Source organism: Adiantum capillus-veneris, chromosome 14, assembly GCF_014529385.1.
Source record: "Adiantum capillus-veneris isolate H3 chromosome 14, ASM1452938v2, whole genome shotgun sequence".
NCBI classification, from domain to species: domain Eukaryota; kingdom Viridiplantae; phylum Streptophyta; class Polypodiopsida; order Polypodiales; family Pteridaceae; genus Adiantum; species Adiantum capillus-veneris.
The window spans coordinates 132,526,192-132,552,366 of record NC_140944.1 but is presented as its reverse complement, the minus strand read 5'-3'; the positions used below and the strand labels follow the sequence as shown (position 1 = coordinate 132,552,366).

The 26,175-nt window shown below is 44.7% G+C and overlaps 1 protein-coding gene across 3 annotated transcripts in view; it reads right to left on the bottom strand.

Annotated features, from left to right (window-relative positions):
- Positions 1 to 4,436: 4,436 nt before the first annotated feature.
- LOC147443154 (uncharacterized) overlaps positions 4,437 to 26,175 on the bottom strand; it is a 38,343-nt gene continuing 16,604 nt past the window's right edge. For all 3 annotated transcript variants that reach the window (XM_086529063.1, XM_086529064.1, XM_086529065.1), the window contains exons 5-9: positions 6,255 to 6,307; positions 6,038 to 6,140; positions 5,842 to 5,913; positions 5,309 to 5,419; positions 4,437 to 5,221 (exon numbers count right to left, since the gene is read on the bottom strand). In XM_086529063.1, coding sequence (XP_086385189.1) covers positions 4,835 to 5,221; positions 5,309 to 5,419; positions 5,842 to 5,913; positions 6,038 to 6,140; positions 6,255 to 6,307 — 726 coding nt within the window. In that variant the 3' untranslated portion in view covers positions 4,437 to 4,834. The remainder of the gene's footprint in view (positions 5,222 to 5,308; positions 5,420 to 5,841; positions 5,914 to 6,037; positions 6,141 to 6,254; positions 6,308 to 26,175) is intronic.

Below are 26,175 nucleotides of genomic sequence, written 5' to 3'. Positions count from 1 at the left end.
GTAAGACACAAAGCGGTTAAGAGAAAAGCACATGTAATGCACAAGGAATGCTATGATATGGTAGAAAAAACTTAGAATCAGGACAAAACAAAGAGCTCACAAAGTATAGAAAGGGAAAATTAGAGAATGATTACTCGAACATCATGAAAGAAGTAACAGAACTCGGAAGTTTTTATCATGCACAGATCCAAAAGTATAGAACATACAGGTCAGCAACCCCAAAATCTCTTACCAAAACTAGTCAAAATGCAATAGTGTACCCAAATTATACATCAAATCATACTATACCAAAATGCCAAAGCCAAAAAAGATAAGCAAGAGTATGAAAGGATACAAGCCAAAAAAAGGTAAGCAAAAGAATTTAAGACCTTTAAAAAAGAACCTTCAACAATCTAAAATTGAAATGCAGCCATAGTTTCTAGAAATTGACAAGAAGACACCACCTCAAAGCACCTTTCCTAACACACATGCTCTCTCTCTCTCTCTCTCTCTCTCTCTCTCTCTCTCTCTCTCTCTCTCTCTCTCTCTCTCTCGTGTCGGCTAGATCTTTAAGGTCTCTTGGGATAGTTTCCTACGACGTTAAAAATCGCTTCTTCTCGGTGTGAGTGTGTGTGCTAATAAAAAGAGGAAAATGGTATAACCTTTATATCACCCAAGTGTGGTAGATTGGTTTGCCATTTCCCTCTTGAATAACAAGTCTTGAGTTCAACTCTCCTCGTCAGCTAGATCTTTAAGGTCTCTTGGGATAGTTTCCTACGACGTTAAAACTCTCTTCTTCTTCTTCTTCTTCTTCTTCTTCTTCTTCTTCTTCTCTCTCTCTCTCTCTCTCTCTCTAACTTGAAAGACAAAAAAGCAAGAATTCCAAAGGCTAAGTGAGGGCTAGAAATCCATCACCTTTATATAGTCTGGGAACTGGAAAGGGATGGCAACTAACTTTGTTTCAATCCATAGCCTGAGAAAGCGAGTCCACGTGGCGAGGGGGCAATATTAACTACCTTCTCAAGGATCAAGGACTACTAGGTGCATGAATCCCAAGGGGAGGGCCCACCTCAATTGAATTGGAAAATTTGCAAACAATTAAGAAAGAGGCCCTTCTCAATGGGCACCGAAGTGGGTAAATTGAGGAGAGTTCAATGATCCATCCAAACAAAGGGATAATTATGTAAGGAGAGAAGCTTATCAAAATGCGAGTCTAGCACAAGACATGGTCACATGAGTGGTCAATTGCAACGATGCATGCCATAGGAGAGTTGCATTAGAGCCACTTCAAAGGAAACTTTGCGGCTTGTTTGTCTATTGGTTGCTCGGAAAGCTTACCACAATTTGTAATGAAAGCTAAGGTGAAATGAGATGGTGTCAAGGAGTGTAGACCAAAACGTACGTGAAACAAAACACCACCAACTGCAATGGATCAAGACCCAACTGTAGAAGTTGGGTAAATGGAGAAGTGTATACCAAAGGTGATAAAAGGGAAGGAGATAGGTCCGCAGGCGACTAGTGTGCATTTGCTATGCACAGATTGTGACTTAAGATCCTCTTGGCTACACTTGAATATGTTGCTAGTGTTGACACTATGGCTATGTGATACGAAAGAGAATATTCAAGGCTTGTGTGCACTTACATGGACAACGTTAGAGAGAATATGTCACTGTAGATTGTGAAGGAGTTGCTAGATCATGGCCGAAGCCCAGCAACAACAAAGACCCCATCACGAGCTACATCATACATGCATGGATGATCCCCCATGGGACTCTCAAGAAGAGGTTATGTCCCGTGGAGTGCAAAGCCTATAAAAAGCAAGCATCAAGAAAGAATAGGCAACAAAGTGTAATCAACAAAGGTTACAAGTTCGCAATCCCTTACTTTGATCCAAGGGCTACAAAATTGGATGTTGAAATCAACCGCTCCTCTATGGCCTTCTGTCGACCAAAAATATTGTTGATAGTACGTAAAAGGGTTTGGTTGCCTTGCTGTAGCAAATTATTCCCAATTTAGAAGGCCTTCTAAAATGTAGAGGGTGGTTCAAGGACCCTCTATGATAGAGGTGCTTCCAAGGTGTGCACCCTTAGTGTTTACCAAAAACTTTTTTAGGAACCAATGGAAAAAAGGAGAGCTTCGAAAATGTACCTGTTTTTAGAGAAATTAGCCGGTTTTTGCTGGTTTTTACATTGAAATCCTCGAAATTTAGCCGGTTTCCTTCAAGGTGGCCCTCAAAACTAAACACGAATTTCAATTTTGTCCTTTCAAAATACCCTAAAGGCCAGTTTTCTATGAACATTGTGCAGCCTATTTAATGCGATGGTGTAGGCCTATCAGACTGCATTTCCTAACTTGGAAGGCCCTCTGAATACGCCGCTATCGGGTCGCTCCTGGAGGATTGAACACTCTCTAAGCTTGCAATAGAGGCATTCGGAGGGGGAGAGAGAGAGAGAGAGAGAGAGAGAGAGAGAGAGAGAGAGAGAAGAAGAAGAAGAGAGTTTTAACGGCGTAGGAAACTATCCCAAGAGACCTTAAGCTTGCAATAGAGGGAGAGAGAGAGAGACGATGGAAGAATGTAGAGCCGAAGGCTGAGCTGATGAAGGGGTCTACGGGTGACATGCCTACTCAAGGAATTAGCGTCCACAGAGGGCAGCTTTGCTTTGACCAACCAACAGCTCCCGCGATCCCTCTGGCCTCCTGATACATCAATAACTACTCTTGAAATTCCTCCAGCTAGCACACAAAAAGAGAGAAACGCATAGGGGCTCCTGCCAATATCACTAATGGAACGAAAATACCACACACACACACACACACACACACACACACACAAAGGGAATCTGATTGCATGTAAGCTCAAGCAGAAAGTGGCCAAATCAAAAGGCCAAACTGACCTATGAGGCCAGAAAGTTACAATGTGGTGGATCTTGAGAGAGAGAGAGAGAGAGAGAGAGAGAGAGGTGATTTGATTGCAAGGCACATACTCCCCTTCAACTCAAGAGTGCAAAGCTTTGGAGCACTTCTCCCTTGAGAGGTGTGTCCCCTCTCCCTATACAGGGACCACGCAAAAATCCCCAACCCACAACCTATACCCCCACAACCCGTCAAAAGTCCAGGGGAGTGGGCCGGCAAATCATGGCCCTTCATCTACTGAACTTTATTGGGAGTAATCTCCACTGTAGTACTAGCTCGGATTGCTGCCAAGTCAACGAATGGAAACTCTGCAGACTTACAGTTTCTCCGCTTGCGACACATCAGCAATCGTAATGAGCGATGGCGACGGCACAAAAACTCTGCATACGTGCAGTTGCTCAGCTTGTGACAGATCAGCCGCTGTAATGAACGATGGCAACAGTAGAGCTCATCCAGGGCTGACAAATCAGCAGCAAGAAAAAATTGCTTTCTATCAGCTCCGCCAGTGTGCGTCCGCCAACTCAGCATAAAGAATTAATAATTTGCCCCCCTCCCCTGGACTATTGACGGCCGGGAATAGCCCTGCAGTGGCTATTCCTTGAAATATTCTGAGCAGGAATCCCAGTGTGGAGTTGATGGATGGCCACCACGTCAGCACCTGGAATCTGGACAGACTGCAAGCCAATCGAGCCACTCCAGGTCAGCACACATAATGCAACGAGCTGTAGACACGTCAGCATCTGGAATCTTAAGCCTGAAAGCCAATGATATTTTTCTAGGTCAGCGCACAGAATCCTCCCACATCAACTGATATCAGCTCTGGTGTGCGACACTGTTCTGCAGCCATTGGCCCCCCTCCCCCCGACTCTTGACGGGGCCCAGGATGGAGAATCCAATGGCAACAAGTGCTAGCAATCACTATGAGCGTTCGCCACGTCCTAGGATCCTGTGCCAGCGTACAGGCTACTAATAAAAAACATTGCAAGAAACCTTTTTCTCCTGACACTTTGATCTCTTAACAACTTACAAAAACAAGCACTGGTCTCTTAACATTATCTGTCAAAATTTAACCAAGAAAGGTCACACCCCCTCTATCAAGTCTTGACCATAAGCTGTACAAGGTTTCCATTGCAATAACAGTAGCCCTTCATACATGTGAAGATTTCTTTGAGTATTGCCTTGCCACAGACACAATGTAAAGCAGAACAAAGTTCCTCTGAAATCAAAGCTGCCCTGGTAGACCCAATACAGCTGGATCCCATGCCTGCTAAGGGAGGCTGACAAACATGTCGCATACTTATTGCCAGCTGAGCAGTTGACCAAAGATCTTGGTTTTGCAAGTACCTTTAACGACTTGCAAAGACTTAAGTTTTTGAGAGATGAAAACCCCTCCTGCAACACATTGAAACTCTCACACAGAAAAAGACCATGCTTTTACGGTAGGGTTGAAGTTCAAAACATGACAACGACTTCATTAAAGAACAATCCAATTGAGAGACTGCTCCACTGTAAATCTCCACAAAATGAAGAGAAACAACAAGGAATGGACCTCGAGATTCTTTTACTTTACAGGCCTTATAATTAGCAATTTATTGGTCAAAAAGTACACTTTGAAGGTCACTCCATACAAAGCATATTTATTGGTCAAAAAGTACGCTTTGAAGATCACTACTTTGGAGGTCACTACATACAAAGCATATTTTTGCTACCTGTTCAAATTCTCCAAATGTAGAAAGCTATAGATATACACATACACACATACATAAAAAGACACAATAGACAAGAAGCAGAGAAAACCATAGAAGCTCAGAAGAAGAGACAACCATAGAAGCCCTCTGAGAAGATGGAATGCTGGCCGCTTGCCCCATTAGAGACTCCCAATAATCCTTCCAGCCTGCGTTTTTCATGAGCTGCATATTTGCCTTTGTCTTGTTGAGTAACTTCATTTTACTGCTACCTCTTCGCCTGCATCATAATGGGCATCTGATTTATCACCGTTGCTCTCAACGGGCAGTACAGCATCTTCAAGCTTGCATCCCTCCATTTCGGTGTCCACATCACAGACACAGGATTTGTCAATACTAGCAGCAGGCTCATTATGGAGCACATCCAGTAGATCTTTTTGATTTGAAGCATTTGGACCTGCCACCTGCTTTAGTGCCTTCTTAGAGGACTTCTTGAATTCAGATGCCTGAGAAGGGGCCGTCAAAACTTTGATCTGACCATCATTCTCTTTTGCACTAAGATTGGCATGTGAATGACCAGCATGAGCCCCTGTAGCACTGTTCCTTCTACCTAGCTTTGGTGACTTGGCCCTTGTTGGAGGTATCTGTGAAACAATCACAAAGAATTATTCACTTGGTATATGATGTTTACTTAAAACTAAAAATAAAATCCTACAGGCATAAGAGTTTACTTTCTTGATCTCTAGTTTTGGTGGAGTCGCATCTTGATAGAATGACGGCATAGGAGTAGCTTTGAAAGTAAGACTCTTCCGAAACTGCTTTATTTCAGCTTGTATAACCTTCTGAGAAGAGTGAGAATGACAGAGTAAGCAAATAAATTCTTACTTAGATAACCACAGATAGCATAACCATACTTCTCACCAAAAAAAAAACGAAAACCTCTGCCAAGCTCTTACATGCAACAAGGCTAGCGTGTGTCGTGAAGAGAATGTTGGAAAATATTAACAATGGACCATTTATTATGATGATCCAGCCCCATTCAAAAAAGTAGTCTGCCATTTTTAGCTTCCACACTGAACACTAATTGTAATTAGCTAATTAGCTACCCGTGCACCCAAACAATCAAACTAAATCCCTTCTTGGTTTTCCTCAAGGCAAGTGGGACAGAACAGCGTTGAACAGAATCTTTAAAAATTTTAATACGGGCTTCCTCATTTCCCACTTAATTGTTTGATAGAGGATAAACAATCTATGGAATAGGTACCTTTGTTTTGGCTTGCGCTTGAGTCTTCTCTGCCTCCTTTGCTGTTAGACGCTCCTCCATTTTCGAATTGAACTTATAATAAAACATTAACAACTGTTACATTTTACCTCACATGCAATAGAATTTGATGAGCTACCACTTGATATACCTTTCCCTCTAGGAGGAAATTCCTTACGATATAGAGGATACGACATACCTCTTTCCTTCGTTCAGCACGGACGTCACTATTGAAGTTGAACGTATTGGCACTTGCCTTCAACTGTGCTTTGGTCTCTTCATGCTTAACAGACTCTTGAAATCTGATGTGAAGTAAGAAAACAAGATTAGGCAGCATGTCAACATTGAATAACAAAAAAGACAAAGTTGTTTGATCAATGAAGCATGATGAGGCATAAGAAAGATAAATAACTCACTTTAGGTCATCTCCTTTGCCGTCATTAGCTTTCTTTTCACCTTCTCGAATTATCTGATGAGAAAGTGAACACGTCATACACGAATAGGTGGTAGCCCTTCCGGAAAAAGGAAACCAAGATATGTTGCTTTATTATTCAATCAGTTCCTGACTGAAAAGATGTATTTAGAGCCAAGACGTGCAAGTGAGCAGCATCTACACGTACAAAGCTCTGTAATTGACACCCAAAAATTGTGCACAAACAGCAGAGAACGGCACTTACATTTCCCCCTTTGACTTCCCACTACATCCATACAGAGAGAACATTTCTCTTGCAAGACAAATAAGCCTCATCCCTTCCCATATTTTGTCTACGGCATCCTCTCCTTTTTACCTCTCTCAGTCCCGGGTGAAGTAGAAATGTACTAAAAGTTTATACATGGCATGGCAGTGCTCAGAGCTTTCACTATCTGAAACCATTACAGCAGCTTCCACTCTGCATGTCACTGCCAATCAGATTTGGCATGGAATCTTCATTCAGCCTTACAAACAATCCGCAAAACTGGAAAGCAAGCATACCAGTTGTAGCCGGCAAGTCACCACCACCACCACGAACTGAACTGAACAGCAAGTACCGAAACTGAAAGATAACTGAAAAATTGGAGACGAGACACAGTGGTTCCCCACAAAATTCAGTGGCCCCCAAGTTAGGCGCCCCTTGCGATACTGATACAACTGCTGGGGAGTCTCACGGCGACGGCACACCTGCATGTGTGCTAAAACTCACCCTGGGCATCATAGTTAAAGGCACTGCGGCCCAGCTTTTACAAGTTGCCTTAAAATGCAGCTGCTATCAAAAACTGGCACCCCCCAAAAGTCCAGGCTTTCATGACTGGCATAACCACCCAAAAAGCAGCCCGCCTCTGGCCCTGCCACATCATCACGCCATATGGGTACCCCATCAACACGCCCACTATTTGCACCACTTATCCCACCAGGATTTTGCAGGATTTCTGCCACATTTCACGCGGTCGCGGGCTCGAATCTGGGTCCATGCTTCTAGTCCAGCTCCAATTTCTCCTCTCCTCCAGCCCAATCGGGTGATGCCATGTCATCACTTTGTGACATATCCCCCCCTCTTCCCCTTTTAAAAGAAGAGTAACTACCCTCGATTACGCCTGCAAAACAGACAGTAAACCAGGATTCGATAGGCAATGACTCCATGCAAACACGCATTTGACCATCATGCACAAAACTATACAATCTCAAGGCATGCACTAGCACAATATATAAATATCAGAAACAACACTCACATTCATGTCTTAGTCCCTATCGAGACCTTGGACACAAACTATGATCCCAATGAATTACATATCATTTCATATAGTAGTCACCAAGAAGAGTACCGTCAACACATCAATACCCAAATCGTCAAAGACAAATGGTTGACTCTTATCTCAGTCTCTTGTGCATATGTGACAAAAGAGTAGCGTGGCTCCTCTCATGTTCAACACGCATTGCACTAAACTTAACCCATTGAACCAAAGTCGTGACAAGTTTTAGGGTTAGGGTTTCTACGTTGAGGTCATAGACACAATTGATCATTGCATTCGTTTGGCCAACTGTCTCTAGAAAGGTGGTCCATGCCACTCTCAAAGCCAGAATCCTTTATGCCGCGCATTGACTTTCTCGCTCTGTATCTCTCTTCTCTCTGTAAAGAATGCTGATTTTCTCTCTAAACCTGAATTTATAATATTCTCTCTACTATAAATCTTCTCTCTAAAATCTGCCGATTTCTCTCTCTAGAACAGTGCAAATTTTCTCTCTGAAGATTTTCTTTCCCTAAGACTGATTTTATTAATAACAAAGCGATTTTTCTGCTAGTTTTATAAAAGAAAAACCTAGCGCCCACAAATTTGGGAGGACTTTTTTTTGGGGGGCGCTTCCAAAAAGAGAGAGGGAGTGAATTCTAGGCGCCCTACTTTTTCTACATCTACTATTCCGCCGGCCTCCTCTGCTTGTAAAAGCACTCCTTGGTAGTTCACTTGACCACACAGATTCTGCAAATTGAGATCGCGTGACTAGCACTTGCTCTCAGACTTCAACACTCCAACTCCTTGTACAAGAATAGTTCTAATCAATAAAGAAATACCCGAACAGGGGCGCTATCAGTGGCAGTTCAGGGCCACTACCTGTGTACAAAGGCATCCTGCTCCAACATCTTCTCTCTCACGCCTTTCACTCCCTCTTCCAGTTTAGTTATTTTGAGTCATTCAAAGTGAGTCTAATTTTCTTTTTTGCAAGAAAAAAGATCCTTCCATTAGTTAATAATAATTGCCCAAGGGCTACAAACCACCTTTGCGAGAGAGGGCTACATCAAAAAACATGAGGATACTCCCAATGAGAAAAAGTATGTACAATGAGGGCTAGATCACGAGATGGGAGGAGGAAAGAGCTACATTGGTGGTCGGTAGTGCCATCTAGGCACATCCTGAACCATGGTGAAGAAAGGCCCTGGGCGCCAAAGGCGCAAGAAAGCCTCTGTGAAGAACTGTGCTTTATTACTTCATATGTGTGTTCTATATTTCTTTAAAAAAACTAGAAAGAAAACTCTGACAAGAGGCTTAAGAGACTGTGTTTGATTAATTCATTGACAACAAGTACAATGGGTTCCTTTTATAGGAGACACAGTCACAAATGAAGACACATCGCATGGCGAATAGACATGACTCTAGGCATAGAGACACATCCTTTGGACAAAGAGCTGCAACCATTGGATGAAGAATCACAATTGTATAGCGAGGGGGTGTGACCAATCGTCGAAGGAGTGTGGTTATAATCGGGTGAAGCTGTAATCGAAGAAATCCCACTATCGGCAAATGTCAAAATTGGTCAGTCCACAAGCAACTGACGCAAAAAGAGAGACTTGTACCAGAAGTGGCGTCCTCAAGAAGGGTTGTCCTCCTAAGCCATTCTGCTCGTAGCGAAAGCACTACCAAGAGAGCGTTGAGCTGCAGATGAGTGTCCAGTCCCTTGTGTCGTAGGAGGAGTGTGGGATGGATCGGGTGATGAGCCTCAGGACCTAGCAGGGTAGAGGGTGAGCAGGAGGTGGGGGTGAAGGAGAGGGAGGGGGGGAAGGCGGAGGCGGGACAGAGGAGTTGGAAGGCGGAGGGGGGGGGAGCGGCTAGCGGTGATGAAACTGAAGTGGAGGGAGACTCCTTAGGGGACTTTTGCTACAAAGGGTCGAAACGGTTCCCTGTCAAATACAATGCTACAGGGTTGTAGGAGGTTAGCCAATGGGGGGGGGGAGGGCGGTGTGGCGAGCCCTTCTCTGTCGACGGCGGCCGTGCACCTGCTGCCAACCATCAGCTGGCTGGTCACTGGTCTCTGTCAAAGTGGAAGCCTGTGTATCCTGGGTACCTTTTTGCTAAGCATGTTCAGCCTTTGGGGGTTGAGCATGCGATACGGGTCAAGATCTCCTGCCTTTGCTAAGTGGCCCATCTGTTTGCAAATGAAGCACTGGTTCGGGAGTCCCAAACACTCCACCCTTTTGTCAAAGTCGACAATGCGAAAGCGAAAAGACCAAGGGGAGAAAGCACGAGAGAGAGAGAGAGAGAGAGAGAGAGAGAGAGAGAGAGAGAGAGAGAGAGAAGAAGAAGAAGACGAAGAGTATTTTAACGTCGTAGGAAACTATCCCAAGAGACCTTAAAGATCTATCCGACGAGAGAGAGAGAGAGAGAGAGTCTCCTCAACCTGTCAACCTTGGCAATGAATAATTGATGTGAATACAATAGGGACTGAGGGTTGCGTATATAGCAACCTCAGTAAATTGCCCTACCCATACTTTGACAAATAAGTAAAATAAACACCTAAAAGCCAAACTAAATAATGGGATCACATTGAGCAATTCACTCGAGATGCCAAAACTCTAACACCCTCTCTGCAGCTCATAGTGGACATCAATAGTGAGACCAAGTCGATGAAGAAGCTACCATGGACAGCCCAGCAACTGCTACAGACTACTGAATACCCTAGGATTTGCTAGTCCTCAACTATGTACCTTAGAAGAATGCCGTATTGAGCATCAATTGCCTTCTAGAAAATTGAGTTGTAGACCACACTACGTCCAAGAATCCCCATTCGTGAACTATGAACACATCACGTCCAAAATACTTTTCAGACAATAACTTTGGAACACATCTTGTCCATAATCCAATCAACAATGGATTGGTGCACTCATCCATAGTGTTTTAGATACGTCTAATTGGTTCCCTGCCAAATGCATCTGCCTTGAACTCCAACCCACGGGTTCAAACACCGATAACTTGAACTCCATAACTTGCACTCCAACACAAGGGTCCAAATTAATTATACTGAGCACTGTTTGCCCCTCTCTGCCACTCACAAGCCTCTCTCTGGCTGAAGCTAGTGGCGGCAACTGTCCTTTGACCAGAAATCTGGTGTTGTGGCCATTGTGGTCCACGTGTGCCATGCCAATCTCCATTGTCAAATATTTATTACCGTAATCTTTGTCTAGCTTGCATGTGCCTTTGTGTTTCTGTGAGATCTTGCTTTTGTCTTTGGCTTAAAACTCCCGAGCCAAACAAAGCGTCGAGTCACACTTATAACAACAATTATCGGACCTCGTGGGTACCGTGCCAGCTAACTGAGTACTGCTACTGCCATCCTTGTCAAGCTTGCCTTTGCCTCTGTCCTCTAGCGAACTCGTCCATTTGTTTTGGCTTCACAATCTCGAGCCAAACAATTTGCCAGTTTCCTTGAGAACTGTGGTTGAGCATAGGCCGCTAACTGGATGGTTGATCTGTTGTTCATAGCCATTTGTTGGTTTTGGTCGATGTTGCTGGCACTCGAGCAAGGGGGGGCTTTGTTGAAGTTGCAAGATCTGGATACTTGTGCTCCTTCTCGCACTCCAAGGGCCGTACAATTGCACCAAGCCGTTCCACATTGCTCTTCGAAAATTTTCCGTTGCCCTCGCTCAAACTTCTCCAAGCCACACAAGGGGAAAACTCCTCCAATGCCCTCTCTTGGGCTAATCGTCCTCTAGCCGTGCCGAAACGGAAGATTCTCAAGGTTCTTTACTTGCTTGGGCATCAAGGTCCTCTACTTCAAAGTTTCTCCTCAAAACTCTCCCAAGCCAACTCAATAAACCCACTTGTGATGCCCTCTCTTGGGCTCCAAATTACTAAGGTAAAGCTGCCCACAGCGTTTTAAAACGCTGGCAAAGACCAAGGCAGCACGAGGAGGAAAGGGAAGGGGAGAGGGGAGTTTCAAAACGCCGTCGGCAAGGGGAGCTACTGAAGTCGTGGCATATCAAAACGCTGCTTGCAAATGAAGGTCGTCGTTGGCAAGCAAAGAAGGAACGAGAACATCTGTAAGGTGCAGCGGAAGTGAATGTTGAACTTTGCTCAAGATGAGTGCTCCGAACTGTGCTCAAGGGTTCCTTTTACTTACGGAAGGAAGAGCCTTCCGTTCCTTTAGTGAGAGAGTGCAAATGATCACAAACAAAGTGAATAAACACTGTGAATGAAGGTGCTGAGATTGAGAGATAGAGAGAGAAGAGAATACGACACCAATGTTGTCAAACCCTCCTCCGAAGGCCCCACCCTCTATGGCGAGAGCGGTCTACTATTGATTGCACAAATCTCTACAATGCTTTGGACTTGCCAACGATGAGAACGACGATGAGACGGGCTGAAATCTGAAAATGCTAATGGCTGAAATCTGCAAATCTTTATCTACGGAATTCTGACTCTATGTCGGTGACGATGTCGATGACGACGATGCGACGACGACGACGACGCGCTGAAAACGCAGATGCTTGAAATCTGCTTTTTCTGGGCTGAATCTGCAAACTATGTTGGATTTGACCGTGCGGCGAGGATCTGCTACGAGAAGGTGAGGTCTACGAAGTTCGGGGGCTGCGGTACGGTATCTACATGCTGAAAACTGAAAACGCTGGTGCTTTTCTTGGTTCTGTCGCGATGGAACTGCAAAGCGCTGATCTGTTATGCTACTCCAAAAACGCCAGGCTGAATTGGGGGTCTCTTGCAAAAATGCTAGGCTTCTGCTGGTCCTACTGTCGCCGGGGTTGATCTGCAATGCAAAACACCAGGCTTGAAGATGTCTGAAAAACGCTAGGTCTGCAGTTTGCAAAACGCTAGGGTCAGCTGGTGGGGGGGGGGGGGGGGGGGGGGCTTGCTGAGAAGGTACCTGTTGAACAAGGATGTTCTTGCTGCCTCTTCTGCCAGAAAGTGCTAGCGCTAGGGTTTCTTATATATTCACTTGCAAAGTTTTCCCTACCTAGTTCTCAACAAGTCATTTAAAAATAATAAGTGAAAATTGGCTAAAATAGGGAAAATAGGTCTATGCACTCAAAAAATTATCTTGATGGGTTCTGATAGTAATCTGATGATCATGCTGTGTGCAACCAGAGGATATGCATCTAATCTAAGTGCCTGGATATGCACGGTCTGCGAACAGACTCACAAAAGTGCTAGAACACTTCCTAATCTAGGCTGACTGAACTGAACCCAACCCTTGCCATGAAGTAGCTTGTCCACGTACACATAGGGTTAGATATGCACCTGACATCCCCTCCTTTTCAAAGTGAGGTACCGGTACCGAACTGTATGGCGTCGAGGGAGATCACCGACAGCGTCTGGAATCCTGGAAAGGACTCTTCGCAGGCCCACTCTGATGAATGGGTCATGTGATACTTGAGCTTCATAAAGGTCTGTAACACTTGCTTCTTTGGGCCGCGCCGAAAGCGACACAAAGTCAATGTGGCTCCTTCAATGCTTCAACTTCGTCCAAGGTCATGCGTCTAAATTTATCAAGAATCTCCGAGGATGAAAATTCTTGAAACTACTTCCAACACAAAAACATGAACATACCCATTCCATGTAAAGTGACTGGACAAAAACTATTCCTTCGAAAAAACTGTGCATGCAATGGAGATGAACATAGCGACAAAGTGTCAAACCGTCCATCAAACACATGCAAACAATGGGGTCGAATCTTGACTTTTTTATCTAAATCGATCAACTGTAGCAAAACACAACAAAAATGCCGATGCTTGATGCTCAATCCTTCTTGTGCTCTCTCGGATACTGTGTCATGCCAAGGAAGAGACATGGAATGTGAATTCCTTGGGTGCAAACATTTCATCTTTTCATGAGTAATCCGCATACATCCGTGCCCATTCATGAGTAAATCGTGCTCAGCTTACAATATGTCATGCCTATGGAAAGGGATCACATAAGAACGGTGACTAAAATACAAGAAAGCATCACGAATGAAACACTCGAACAAATGCATGCTGACTAATCATTCAAACAGAGAATACTTCCTGTGGGGGTTCTTTGGATCTCGACTCGAGAGCCAAGATCGGTTCTTCGTGATCAATTGAATCTGCAATGAGGTTAGCTTCACCAGACAAAGTATCAATTAAACCATTATCCCTGTGAACAATCACATCTTTATCCTGCAAATCATCATGCTTGTGAGTAATCACATCTATATCATGCAAAGCATCATCCTCGTGAATAATCACATCTTGATCATGCAAATCATCATGCTTATCATCTCGCATAGCATTATCATGCAAATCATGTATGTCGTGCTTTGGAAAAGAAGAGACTGAGAGAGTCTCCTTCTCCTGATCCTTTGCGATATGTGCCTGCACACTAGGCGGCCTTGCACTCACACCAAGGTTGCTTTTTTCCACCTCACGTCGATTGGCCGGTCACTAAGTGCGCGGTCCGCTCTCAATAAGTGAAAAGAGGCACAAGGGGAGGATGGACAAGCCCTTCTATCTTGGGTTTCCAGTCACTCTTGAAAAACACGATTAGGAATCGACACGCCCAAGAGGACTTGGATTACGTGCGACCGCAACAAGCTAAAAAAATTCTTGTGGTTCTTTCCTTGAGTGATGCAGAACACGGCCAAAGCTCTGATACCAATGGATGGTGCAGCGGAAGTGAATGTTGAACTTTGCTCAAGATGAGCGCTCCGAACTGTGCTCAAGGGTTCCTTTTACTTACGGAAGGGAGAGCCTTCCGTTCCTTTAGTGAAATGAAATGAAATGAAATGTTATATTAAACGTCTACAAAAGGCCAGAATGACCTATGAGACCAAACTGATACAAAAATGGTGAATCTGTTACAATGTCTGGGTACCTTAGTACTAAAGTACTAAGTGTGAAAAGTGTGAAAGAGTGAAAATAAATGTGAAAAACTAAATACAAAGTAGTAAATAGACTTCTTAGGAGCATTCTAGGTGTCTGGCTAGAAGGCTTCTAATCCTTTGTTGTAGTCTCCTCCGATGGAGTGTGCTTCTGCATCTTGGTTGTGGTCGTCTCGATTTCCTAAGCTCAGTCGCTCTATCAATTAGGGTGCCTTTGGTATGAATATTGGTACTCCTTTGTGCTGGCTGTTGGCCTCTTGTTTCTCCATCCACTCCTGCTTCTCTCGATCCGAAGAAATCTGTGATCTGCCTTTGAGGCTGTAGTGCTCTTTGTCTTCTCATTAGATTATCCCTGTGCCGATGTAGTTCCAGTAGGTACAAGCCTAAGCATCTTTGATCTTGGTATTGCATGATTCTATCTAGAGGTCCAAAGCCTTCTTTAAAGAGGCAATGAAAACGCCCCCGTATCTCATAGTATACTGTGCAATGGCATATATAGTGTAATTCTGTCTCCGGCTCCATCACGCACAGCTTGCAAATTATGCTCTCAGGTGGGATTCCCCTAAATCTGCCAAATTCAATTTCCAACTGGTGTGAGGATGTGCGAATCTGACCAATAGCACATCTCAAACCATGAGACACGTGGGTATCCATGTAACTCGGGCAAATCACAAATCCATCTTCATATAGTTGTAGGAAGTTTTCTTTGTATTCGGTCATCTTCGTGCCTAGTTCTTGTGTAGGGTCTACCCATGTCCTCTTAGTATCCAATTGTATAAGATCCTGTCGGATGATTTTATTAATCTCTGTTTGTGTAATTTCCAGTGATGGAGCCTCAAGAGAGTATTGGAAGGGAGGTAATCTTTCCATACTGAACCCATGTCTCTGAAACCACGAGGACAGTTGCGCATACCAGCATGATGTATCCCCTTTCATTGCTAATTGTCGAGAGGATTCGAGGGCCAGTTTAGTATATCGGCAATTATTTGTATCCCACAAACCATGTATAAAGGACACTGATCTGGTAAGAGCTTCAATTTCTAGCGGAGGGGCCGCTAGTTCCGCTCGGGTAATCGCGTGTGGTACGGAGGCCTTGGCTCTAATCATTCGGGAAATCATAGATACCAAAGGTCTCTCCATTGACTTCCAATTATCCTGATCCACTGATGGTCCCCAAATCTGGACCCCATAAAGCATAGCCAAAGCCACCACAATATCAAAAAGCCAAAGTTTTGTTCGTGGTTCTTGAAACTGCACTTGTGAACACATCCTCTCCAACCCTCCCAAGGCCGCAGAGGCTCTGGATAATCTAGCATCCGCTGCTTTCTTAAGAGTAAACTTCGGTCCTGCAAATACCACCCCAAGTATGTGTATGCATCTGTGTACTCTACTATATCCTGGCCATATGTAAGTGTAGGTGCCGATCTCCTAACCCACTGCGGTGTGGTGTTAAACACCATAACTTTGGTTTTACCCAAGTTTACCGACAATCCACTGTCCTCCGCGAATTTATGTAATGCATTTAGTTGCCTCTGCATTCCATCTGGTGATTCTGCTATCAGTACAATATCATCTGCATACAACAACAAAGGGATCCATGACCCAGCAAGTTGAGCCCCTCTGTCACCCTCTCTATCAATGTAATCTGATACCTCATCTATGTACATACCAAATAAAGTAGGGGACGGTGGGCATCCCTGCTTTACTCCAACGGTGGAATGAACAATGTCGGAATCCCCTTCTGGAGTACGTACATACCCCATTACTGACTCGTATAAAGCCATGATCCCCCATATAATCTCTTTGGGGACTCCTAACTCTTGCATCCTGCGCATCAATCTGGCCCTTGGTACTGTATCAAAAGCTTTCCGAAAATCCACAAAGCAACAATACATCCTTCTCCCGTTTGCTCTTCCTTCCTCAATAATGGCTCTGAGCGTAAGAATATGATCTAAAGTGGAATAACCCCTTCTGAATCCAGCTTGTCCTGTTGCTCTTATGCCCCATTCTCCGCCCATCTACTCAATTTTTGTTCAAGAATGGATGCGTACAATCGGGTCAAAGTGTGACCTACCATAATGGTACGGTAGTTCCCGGGTATCATAGGATCCCCTGACTTGAAAATAGGTACGATAGTAGATAATTTCCAAGATTCAGGTAATCCTTCACACATGACCCGATTAAACAGACGAGCAAGGACTTCTGAAAGTAGATCCCAGGCATGGATCAGATGTTCTGCTACTAAACCATCATGATCATATGCTCTTCTTGTCTTCATCTTATCTATGGCTTTTTCCACCATTTCCGTAGTAAAGAAAGTACTAGTAGTAGGGCATGGCTCTAGCGGATCTGGTAATGGAGGCTGTCCACATACCATATATAATGATGTTACATATTGACCCCAGATCTCAGGAGAAGTAATCGTCAGCGGCGGTGAGTGCTCTCGAAATAAGCGCCATGCTTCATGTGAGTCCTGACTCAAGAAGAGCTGATATAAATCCTTCTCCAGTTTGGCTAAAAATGCCCTTTTCTTGCGACATACTATACGCCGAAGAGCAATCCGAGACTGCTTATATGTGATGATCCCAAGTGTAAGCTCTTTCTGGACCTGGGTTCTCGTCTCTCTGCATTCCTCGTCATACCAGCTATTTTGAGGCATGTTCCCAGCTCCTCTCTTCTGAGCAGGTTGAGTATGTGGGTATGCCTCTTGTGCTGCTCCATGTAGTATCTCTGTTAATTGAGAAGTAATCTCCTCTACAGTATATACTGGCTCGGCTGCCCACATCCTATTATAGATCTTTTCCACATAGACTGAATCAGTTTCTGGCGTGAAAGTATATCTTGTGTGTGTCTTCTTCCTTTCTACTTGAGAGGCATTGTATTGGAAGGAGATTGATAAGGTCAAGAGAGCATGATCCACTGCAATCCCAACCGGTTTGGGTCCCACCTTAAAGTCCTTGATACTAGAAATAAAGCTTGGTGAAGTCATGACATAGTCCACTGTATTGGCACCATGCCTATGTGGGAAGCGTGTGAATCCCCCAGACAACGGGAAATTCTCTAGACCATTAAGTATGGCCAAACCATGTATGGTTGCCATCTCCATGAGATGTCTCCCATATTCAGTGTGTTCTTTATCCTGTGAGTTTCTAGTAAGCCCCCTCCGTGATAAATCCACTTCTCTGAGCATTTCTTCAGAAGTATCATAGAATACTGCTTGAGAGTTGGCCGTTCTGGCATTAAAGTCTCCTAAGAGAACGATGTCTCCATCTCTAGAGAACTCCCATATGTCATTATTCAATATGGAGAAAGGGGACTGTCCTTTAGGTGAGGAGTAGACTGAGGTACTTGGAGGGAAGTAGCATATAGCGATATATAGAATCTACATGTCTCGGCTCTCATTCTCACCCACATATACCTTGCTTGCTCATCTTTCCTGATAATTTGTAGTAGTGGCTTCAGCTCCTCTTTAAATAAGATTGCTGCTCCTCCTAAACCCCAGCTACCCTGTAGAGATCTCTTGCCTGGTCAACTAGCTGTTTCCCATAAATAACCCTTCACATGTGGCATATGCTGTCCTGGTATCTGGTGTGTCTCTGAGTAGAAAACTATGTCTCTGTCCCTAAAGCTGTCTTCAAAGGCACCTACATCTAGCCTATATGATCCATTACAATTCCACGCCGCTATCTGTAGCATCGCCCCATAGGTCTCGCACCATCATGCTGAGCGCTTTTCCAGAACCACTACTTTCCCTCCTCTATAAAAGGCGATTTTTCCCTTTTCTCTTGCTGCCCTGATCTCTGGCATCAACTCTTGCATGTGTGCCACTTGTGCCAATGTAAGATCATCTCCCAGGAAGATACCAGTTTTCTTAAGAGTTGGCCTCTTCTTTAAGAATTCTTTCCTTATTTCTATATTCGGGAAGCGGAGAATAAGTGCCCTATCCTTTACGTTTCCCTTCTCATCGATTCCTTTCTTGCCCACTCTCCATGCACTTGTGTGAGTAGGCTCTGTGATGCCCATGCGTTGTAGCAATTCCTTCACTTCTTCATCTACATTCTCTTTGTCTTTGAGTCCTGTTACCCGCACATGTAGAGCTCGATTCTTCCTTTTCTGCTCTTCCTCAATTGTCATATTAATAATGGTAGAAGTAGGTGTGGTCTCGAGCATCTGGGCCTTCCCTTTCTTCGCATCCTCAATCCATTTCTCTGCTTCATCAACCTTTTCTTGTGTCTTAAACAGACATTCCGCCCATGAGGATGCCGTTTTCGATTTTTGTTCATCTTCTTCCCGTAGAGCTTTCATTTGATCCTTCATGTCCTCAAGCTCCTTGAGCACCGAAGGTTGGTCGTCTCCCTTCTCCTTAGTTGCAGATTTGTAGGCCGCAAGTTCTCCTTTTAGCTCCTCGATTATTGCATCTTTTTCCCTCGTGCTTTTCCATATTTGTTCTCCATGCTTCAAAACTTGCTACTGCCTCATCGAGTTTCTTTTGCATAACGCATTCTGTTACATTTACTTCGGCCTTGATTAGGTTTCGTAGTTCTATTTTCAAGATCTGAATCTCCTCATTTTGTATCCCCCAGGTCTCTCCCCTTAGTTCTCTCATCATGTCTCCATACATGGAGTTCCTGTAGCTCTCTGCGCTCGCGTGCATTTCCTTCCTGATGTCATCTCTCATGTAGTTTAGCTCTGATTTGAGCATCATCTGGACCTTCTCCATCATTAGTTCATCATGTACCTTGGACGTTTTATCCACTCGTAATGATCCTAGTGATAGTACAGTATCTCTATTTCTCCACTTAAATGTGGCTGTTGTTTTTTATGGGGTGGTGTAGCTATCTACACCCGGCCCTTCCCCTTCGGTAAGCGGATCCATCGAACCCGCCCCGCAAATGTGGGGTAGGGTACTAAGGTAAGGGACTGAGAATAAGGCAAACTTTAAAAGTTTATTTTAAAGCTTAAAAGCCTTTAAACTTTAAAAGTTTATTTCAAGGCTTAGAAAACCTTTAAACTTTAACGTAGAAAATGGAAGACTTTCTACGCGTAGGTACAGGAGGGGTGCCGAGGACCTTCTACGCGTAGGGAGTCACGGACTGCACGCGCCCAGTGTCTGCGAGTACCGCGTCTCCTGTGAGAGAGTGCAAATGATCACAAACAAAGTGGATAAACACTGTGAAGGAAGGTGTTGAGACTGAGAGATAGAGAGAGAAGAGAATACAACACCAAAATGTTGTCAAACCCTCCTCCGAAGGCCCCACTCTCTATGGCGAGAGCGGTCTACTATTGATTGCACAAATCTCTACAATGCTTTGGACTTGCCGACGATGTCGACGACGAGACGGGCTGAAATCTGAAAACGCTAATGGCTGAAATTCTGCAAATCTTTACCTGCGGAATTCTAACTCTATGCCGTGACGACAATGCAACGACGACGCGCTGAAAACGCAGAAGCTGAAATCTGCGTTTTTCGGGATGAATCTGCAAACTATGCTGGATCTGACCGTGCGGCGAGGATCTGCTGCGGGAAGGTGAGATCTGCGAAGTTCGGGGGCTACAATACGGTGTCTACACGCTGAAAACTGAAAACGCTGGTGCTTTTCTTGGTTCTGTCACGATGGAACTGCAAAACGCTGATCTGCTACGCTGCTCCAAAAACGCCAGGCTGAATTGGGGGTCTCTTGCAAAAACGCTAGGTTTCTGCTGATCCTGCTGTCGCCGGGCTGATCTGCAATGTAAAACGCCACGCTTGAAGATGGCTGAAAAACGCTAGGTCTGCAGTTTGCAAAATGCTAGGGTCTGCTTGGGGGGGGGGGGGGGGGATCTTGCTCAGAAGGTGCCTGTTGAACAAGGGTGTTCTTGCTACCTCTTCTGCCAGAAAGTGCTAGCGCTAGGGTTTCTTACATATTCACTCGCAAAGTTTGCCCTACCTAGTTCCCAACAAAAGTCAATCAAAAATAATAAGTGAAAATTGACTAAAATAGGGAAAATAGGTCTATGCATTAAAAAGATGCTCCTGATGGGTATAGACGGAAATCTGATGATCATGTTGTGTGCAACCAGAGGATATGCATCTAATCTAAATGCCTGGACATGCACGGTCTGCGAACAGACTCACAAAAGTGCCAGAACACTTCCTAATCTAGGCTGACTGAACTCAACCGAACCCTAGTAGCTTGTCCATGTACACATAGGGTTAGATGTCCACGTGACAACATCCCGTGTGCCAAGTGTTGTGGTCGCAGCCTCAGTCTGCAGGGTTTTAATATGCTCGCAAAGAGAGAGCCAACGGGCACCAAGAGGGGAGACAATGGAGGACAGCGACGAGGGTAGAAACGCCAAGCATTTCGGAACACAGGGGGGCAACGCTAGTGGAACACAAATGGGCAACGTTTTAAAACACTAATTGCAGAGTGATGGCACCAACGAGGGTGGTGTAGTGGTAGACGGTTCCCATCATGGGTTCTCTTCTCCAGGCCGCCTTGCTCACCCAAGGTCATGGAGTACTAAGCTCTGATACCATGTCAAAGTTGACGAGGCGGAAGCGTAGAGACCCAGGGGGGGAGAGAGAGAGAGAGTCTCCTGAACCAATCGACCTTGGCAATGAATAACTGATGTGAATACAATGGAGGATGAGGGTTGCTTATATAGCAACCTCAATAAATTGCCCTACCCAAACTTTGACAATAAGTAAAATAAATACCTAAAATCCAAACTAAATAATGGGATCACATTGGGCAATTCACTTGAGATGTCAAACACCTTTGGCGTAGCCACCCACCACTCACCCTAGGTAGAAGGACTACCTTCAGGAGGGTATGGGTGTCTCGCATCAGAACGCGTATTGTGGGAATACCTACAACCTTGGCAGCCACTGAAGCTACCTTGCACGGGGTCTCCAAGACTGTCCCGATCTTGGAACCAATCTTGGAAAGAAGCGGGAGGACCGGGAAGGTACTCTCTCCTCAGGCCAGGGAAGCAGACCAAAATGGGCAGATCAAGCAACGTGGTTTTGATCCAGCTTCAGATGTTCTTGTTGAGGAAGCACTGTCGAAAATGAGCCCTGATCACTCGGATGGCCAGCGGGCTCATCGAGATGACCTTGGCATCCATCTTGGGAGTCTCATACTTGATCTGGTAGTATCCCCGCCCGAGAAGTGTATGAGTTTGGCATCTACCTGGATTCATCCATTCCCGTCTCGATATCTCCCCTGAAGAGACAATAGGGAGTGAGGGTTGTTTTGTGGCTTGCCCGGCCAAGAGAGGTAGCTTTCTCATACTGGTCATGTCAAGCCATGTGTAGCCTGGGGTACTTTGCTCTCTCCGTGGCTATGTTGGCTTCTGCAACCTGGAGAATTTATCCCGTCGTTCAGGTGCTCCTAGGTACCCTATAGGCCCTTCTCCATATTATTCCTCACATTTGGCCTATTTTCTAGATCGTGGGGGCTGAGGGGTGGGTCTAGTAATCAGGTATTGGCAGTATATCAAGGAACAGGGGCCGGGGCTTTTAGATGCAGCATGCAGCCCAACAGAGCGCCCCTTGTGGGCAGCCCTTGGCCTTAGGTAGCAAGTTATTTAAAGAGGGGCGATATCTGCGTTTTTGCAGCCCCCTCCCTAGCGCTTTTGGTGGGCAGCCACTAGGGCATTTTCTGTGGCAGCATGTTATGCCCCTAGACATAGGATGGGCGCCTGAGCAGTGTGAGTATGGCCCCATGGTTAAGGTGGTTAAGAATCCTACAAATAGGACCTTGGGGTTATTTGTGAGTGTCACAAACGGGAGCGCACACGAATAATCAACAAGATGAAAATAAATAATCTTTCAACTAAACAAAGTTGAGGGAGAAGTTCAACTCAGTATTTGGGACCAAAAGATGGGCTGGTCCCCCCCCTTAAAGAGAATCCTTTATTAGGGAGAATCTTTTTACAAGCACAAGAACCGGAGAAAACCCCTCCGTTCTAAATCTCTGACTCGATGGTCGTTCCTTCCCGTAAGGGAAATCCGAGAGACGAGCTCTCAATCCTTTTTCCGCCTGTACTTGGAGTCGAGACTCCACAGACAATTTCCGAATTCCGTTCCCGGAATTCCCAAGCGTAGGCCGAAGCCTTCTCGCTTCTCCTTCGCGATGAAGTACCTGCAAACACACACAAACACGCGACAACAATTCGTATGGCGAATCCACAATAGATACCTGTCGCTCTTGCACGAGAAAAGCGACTTCCGTGCTTCGTAGTCTCGCGATCTCTTGCGGTAGAGTCTTCTCTTGCTGACGTTGGTAACCTTCTTTCAGTGAGGACATGTGGTGCTTTTATAGCTCCTTGGCCACGGCACGAACAGCTGCTCGCGTAGAGATAGCAGCCGTTTTTTTTTTTTTTTTTGCGCTGCTTTACCCGAAATAGGGAGAGAGAATTCGCTGGCTGGTTTTATTGCTTTATTTTCTAAGTGGCTGCCCACTTATTAAGTGGGCGGCCGGCATATTTTAAAATTGGTCTGAACCTGCTTAAAAACTCAATAAAACCTTATAAGTTAAAAACAATGCCTTTCACAACATTTCCCAGGCGTCCCTGGATGCAACCACATTCACGAATGCAATGCAAACATAGATTCCTCGCGGGAAAGCGTCTGCTCTTCCCGAAAAGCTTGTTAAAATATTCCGCTTTTTAAGAAAAGCTTCTCAGAACCCATCTTTATTCTTGTGCTTGCGTCTTTACGCGTATTCCTCTTTCCAGTTCGTGTTTCCTGCCAGACCCACGAGATATTCCCTTTCCGATGCTCCCGTCACCCCATCACGTGACGCATCAGGAATATTCGTTTCCCGGTCTCTCCCACCGAACTAACAGTAAAACCCCTTCGCGATGCTTAATGTCACCCATCATATGACGCATCAGAGTTTTCCGTTCCTGATGGCTTTTAATAATTCCAGTAGATCTCCAGTTCCTAACCTTACGGTTCAAGTGCACATCTTTAATATCCTAATTTCAATAAAAAGAAATTACTCGAGAAAATAAGAAAATAAGAAAATAGTCCATTTAGCAACATCCCTCTGGCTTCTAAACAGTTGTCCTCAATTGTAGTGCTTGTACATATCCTTCCAGAATCTCGGGATAGAGTGCTAATTCCTGCTCGGTCATCCACTGAGCATCTAGAGTAGAATAATTCTTAAACTTTACCAAATACTTCCGTGTAATCTTCTCGGACTTAAGTGGCCGCTCCTGATGATGAATGATCTGTTCCGGTTGGAGTATTTCTTTCGTTTCCTCAACCTCAGGAGGTTCCTCAGCAATAGGCTGACTTGGAGGCGGTCCCACATATGGTCGGAGTAAACTAACATGGAAAGCATTGTGGATCTTCCAATTAGATGGTAAGTCTAATCGAAACGTCACATCGTTCACTTGGTCAATTATCTTAAACGGCCCATAATAGCGATTGGAAAGTTTTACCACTTTCCCTTTATGAGTCGCTTGTTTCTTTAGTCTTGCCTTCTCAAACTTGAGTAAGACTAATTGACCGACTGTTAAGTCCAGATTCCTTCTGTGCTTATCCGCAGCTTTCTTATGTTTTTCCTGAGAGCGCAAAATTGTTCTCTTAACTTGCCCGTGACCGTGTCCAAATCCCGGACAAACTCATCTGCTGCGAAAATCTTATCCTTAGTGACAAGGATCGGTGGAAGCAAAGGCTTACCATAGAGAATCTCAAAAGGTGCTTTCCCCGTAGACGAATGTACGGTATTGTTATAAGCGTACTCAACAAGGGGCAAATACTTCTCCCAGTCAGACTGTCTTTCTGACACATAAGATTTCAGCATATCCAATACTGTGGAATTAGCGATCTCACTCTGCCCATCCGTTTGAGGATGATATGCAGAAGAAAAATTCAACTTTGCGCCAAGGTTATCAAACAAGGCACACCAAAAGTTGCCTGTCATGCGAGGATCTCGATCACTCACAATAGACTTGGGCAGCCCATGATACTTAAAGATTTGTGCTAGAAAAATTCTAGCCATATGGTCTGCTTTAATTGTTTTCTTAACTGGAATAAAGTGAGCTTGCTTACAAAATCTGTCCACGATAGTCCAGATCGCATCATTTCCTGTTTGAGTCTTTGAGAGATCCATAATAAAATCCATGGCAATACTCTCCCAGGGTTGATCAGGCACAGGTAAAGGTTGGAGTAACCCAAGCGTCTTATGCCGATCATACTTTACTTTTTGGCAAACCAAGCATTCCCTGACATATTGATCAATGTCTGCTTTGAGGCTTGGCCAAAAGAAATATCTTTCCAATGCTAAGGTCGTAGGGAGAATTCCCCGATGACCTGCATATGGTGAAGCATGTGCTTCTTCCATGATTTTCTTTCTCAATGGTTCTGCCACGCAAATTGCTTGGTGGTGATAGAGGTAACCATCCCGAATAGAATAGGGATATTCATCCTCTCCGTTCTGTAATTTATTCCAAGTGGAGGAGAAGTCTGGGTCATTCGGATACAACTCTGGAAGTGATTCCAATTCTTGGTGATACACAGAAGTAATTGCGTTCACCCTAGGCCGTCTAGACAATGCGTCTGCAGCCACATTCTTACTCCCAGCCGTATGGAGGATCTGCAAGTGAAACATGGACAAAAAGTTGGCCCATCTCATTTGCTTCTCAGATAATTTCCGTTGCGTAAGAAAATACCGCAAACTCTGGTGATCGGTTTTGATCACAAAATCCGCTCCTAGAAGATAATGCTTCCAAGTAGACAAGGCATGGATCACAGCCATAAGTTCCTTCTCGTAGATCGAGGCATGCAATTCTGCATCCTTAAGTCGTCTACTTTCATAAGCCACTGCATGGGCTTCTTGGTTAAGCACTGCACCGATGCAATCACCTAAAGCATCGCAGTGAACCTCGAATGGTTTCCTTAAGTCTCGCACTATCAAAATAGGTCCATGGCTTAATAGGTACTTTAGCCTACCAAAGGCACCTTGTTGTCTCGATCCCCACCTGAAAGGGATCTTTTTCCTTGTTAGGTCATGAAGTGGTCCTGCTACTTGAGCAAAGCCTCGGATAAACCTCCGATAGTAAGAACACAATCCCAGAAAACTTCGTACATCATGTACCGTAGTGGGAGTTGGCCAATCTTGCACGACTTGGATCTTTGCGGGATCCATTTTCACTTGGTTGTGTGAGACTATATGGCCGAGATAGTGTATCTCAGTGAGGAAGAACTCACTCTTCTTTGCATTCACATGCAACTCATGCTTTCGCAATTCTTGAAACACTATATCCAAGTGCTTCCGATGTTCCTCCTCGGTCTTTGAAAAGACGAGTATGTCATCAAAGAACACTCCTATGAAAGCTCGGTGTGGGCTGAAAATTCGGTCCATCATTCGATTGAATGTGGCAGGAGCATTGGTCAAGCCAAACGGCATTACCAAAAAGTCATAAAGTCCAAAAGTTGTGCGAAAGGCACTCTTATGGACATCTTCAGGGGCTATGCGTATCTGATGATACCCGCTTTTTAAGTCAATACGACTAAAGATGCTTGCTCCCTGCAGCTTATCGAGAATATCATCAATCCGGGGTATTGGAAAGCGATTCTTGATAGTGATCTTGTTTAGAGATCGATAATCTATGCACATTCGAAACGTGCCGTCTTTCTTCTGCACCAGTAGAACTGGAGAGCAGTAAGGCGAAGTACTTGGTCGTACTAGACCTTTTTCCAGAAACTCGTTGACTTGCTTCAAAATTTCCTCTTGCTGAGC